The following is a 2,227-nucleotide window of genomic DNA, read 5'->3' on the forward strand; positions in this document are numbered from 1 at the left end:
CTCGCAGGGCTGAGGCAGAAGGATCGCTGGAGTCCAGCAGGTCGAGGCTGCGGTGGCCAGGAGCAGCCACTGCACTCCAGCCTGGGCAACAGAGTGAGACTCCAACTCAAAAAAATAAAAGTAAAATTTTTTAAAATTTTGGTTTCCCAAGTCACTTCAACAATGGTGCTCTGAACATAGACTGTCTGTTAGGCCCGAATGAGTCCCCAGGGATGGACGAGACAGGCAGAGAGCACATGGCTGGTGTGAGAAGAAAGCCAGGGGGCCAGTCATCTACTCAACTCAGTAAGTGAGGAGAGGGCCAGCCGGAGGACCTCTGCCTGGTGGGAGGAAACCTGAACCCAGGCTCAGAGGGGTAATCGTAGCACCCAGCCACCCACACCATAGGCACCTGCCCCCCACTGTGCTTGCTCCATCCTGCACCCCATTGGGGAGGGTTATGAGCTCAAATGAGGGAAGACAATCCCACAGAGACTTGCCCAGGTGTGTCCTGGACCCTCCGGAAACAACAAAGCCAAAGGCACTCTTTATGTATGAATTTGGTTCGACCTTTCCCCTGTAGAGACCTTCCCAGGGCCTCTCCTCCTTGCTCTTGGCCCTCTCCACCTGGTGCCCAGGGCTTCCTCTTCTCTCTCTCTCAGAACCTCCAGGCCTGCTGAAGAGGGTCCAGTACCCAGGAGGCCGAGTGAGGCAGGAGTAAGCCCTGTGGGTAGAAGGAAGGGCCTTTGACAGGATGACTGGGCAACACAGTGGAAGGCCTCAGCCCAAGCCTTCCTCAGTGGAGTTCTTGGGTGGTGACAACCTGGCCATTTCCAGGAAGCTGTGAGCCCTGAACAGGGAGGGGCTTTGGGCAGGGGTGGGATGGGAAAGTCCAAGGAAACCAGAGCCCTGCAGGCTCTGGTCACGACTCAGCCAGTCCTGGGCCCTGGACTGTGCTCTCTGTCATCTCACAGATGTCTGCACATGGATGGGCCACAGATGTCTCTGGCTGAATGTGACCTCATCTGAACCCTTCCTCTCTTGCCTGGTCCCATCCAGGTGGACCCATGTCACTGTGGACTTTGCCTCCTCCCCCCTCATTCTTCATGCCTGCCTGACACTGGCCCATCATCTGCCCTCAATCTTGTCACCCTGGACTGTGATGAAGAACTCTTCTGTGGTCTCAAGAGAAATCTTCCCACAGGCCCTGGGGCCCCCACACTCCCCACATGGTCACAAGGAGGGTGAGCCTAGCCCCCCTCCTTCCCTCCCTTCCTTCACCAAGTACTGCCCACCAGGGGACTCTGGACTTACCCAATGGTCTTGCCCCAGTCACACCACAGCGTCTTCCCAACGGCCTCCATGTCCACCTGGAAAGGGATGAGGCAGAGTTCCCGGAGGAGGGTGCTGTAGTTGGCATTCTGACAGGCAGTGACGATGAAGAGGTGATGTGCTGCAACAGAGGCGCCAGGGCCTGTCACCACTGCTGGGTTCCCAATCTCCCCTCAGCCCAGGGCTCCACGAGGACAGAGTCTCTAGCAGTCCCTGGGGAGGGTATCTATGGCTCCAATTGGACTCTTCCTTCATTGATCATTTTGTGTCCCAGCAAAGGCCCTCCCTGTCTGCCAATGGTGACCCGATGACACCCTCTGTGCCCCGTACCATTGAAGGCCAGAGCACTTCTCATTCCAAGATCGTGATGGACATCAGCACTGGGCACTGGAACTCAGAATTTCATCCTCGCACCCACTCCTGACATGGTCTCCTAACACCTCCCTGATGTGGACACCAGCAAGAACAACTGGCTGGGACTGAACCAGGTCTGCTAGCCACCAAGTAGTGGCTGATGTACAATGCCACCAGGTGGCTCCATGAGTGAGGAGGAGGAGTCACTCCCCCCCTAGACAGGGGTGGCATGAGAGGGGCCTGGAGAGAGTCTCTGGGAGTCAGCTGGGAGTCAGGCTGCACGACCCAGCACCATGCATGTTTGAATATTTTCTGGTTATGAATGAGGCAAACCGAAACATGAGCATTACCCCACCCTCCTACCTTGATACATATATGAGATCAAAAATGATTTAAGTGGTGCACTGCATGAAATTAGCATTCACTCATTTCCCCAGAGCTCACTCTTGACTCTGGGGGATGCAGAGAGAGCTTTTTTTTTCTTCGTCCCCCATCCTCCACCAGGTCCTCTTCCTCCTCAGGTTGAAATTCCACTTTCTTGGCCTGTCTATGGAGCTGCTGG

The 2,227-nt window shown here is 55.6% G+C and overlaps 1 protein-coding gene across 1 annotated transcript in view; it reads right to left on the reverse strand.

Moving 5' to 3' along the window:
- RAMP1 (receptor activity modifying protein 1) overlaps positions 1-2,227 on the reverse strand; it is a 45,934-nt gene that overhangs the window by 37,306 nt on the left and 6,401 nt on the right. Inside the window, exon 2 of the mRNA XM_021712170.1 lies at positions 1,294-1,432. Coding sequence (XP_021567845.1) covers positions 1,294-1,343 — 50 coding nt within the window. The 5' untranslated portion in view covers positions 1,344-1,432. The remainder of the gene's footprint in view (positions 1-1,293; positions 1,433-2,227) is intronic.

The sequence above is a fragment of the Carlito syrichta genome, unplaced genomic scaffold, assembly GCF_000164805.1.
Source record: "Carlito syrichta isolate Samal-C Ts95f unplaced genomic scaffold, Tarsius_syrichta-2.0.1 Scaffold303113, whole genome shotgun sequence".
NCBI lineage: Eukaryota > Metazoa > Chordata > Mammalia > Primates > Tarsiidae > Carlito > Carlito syrichta.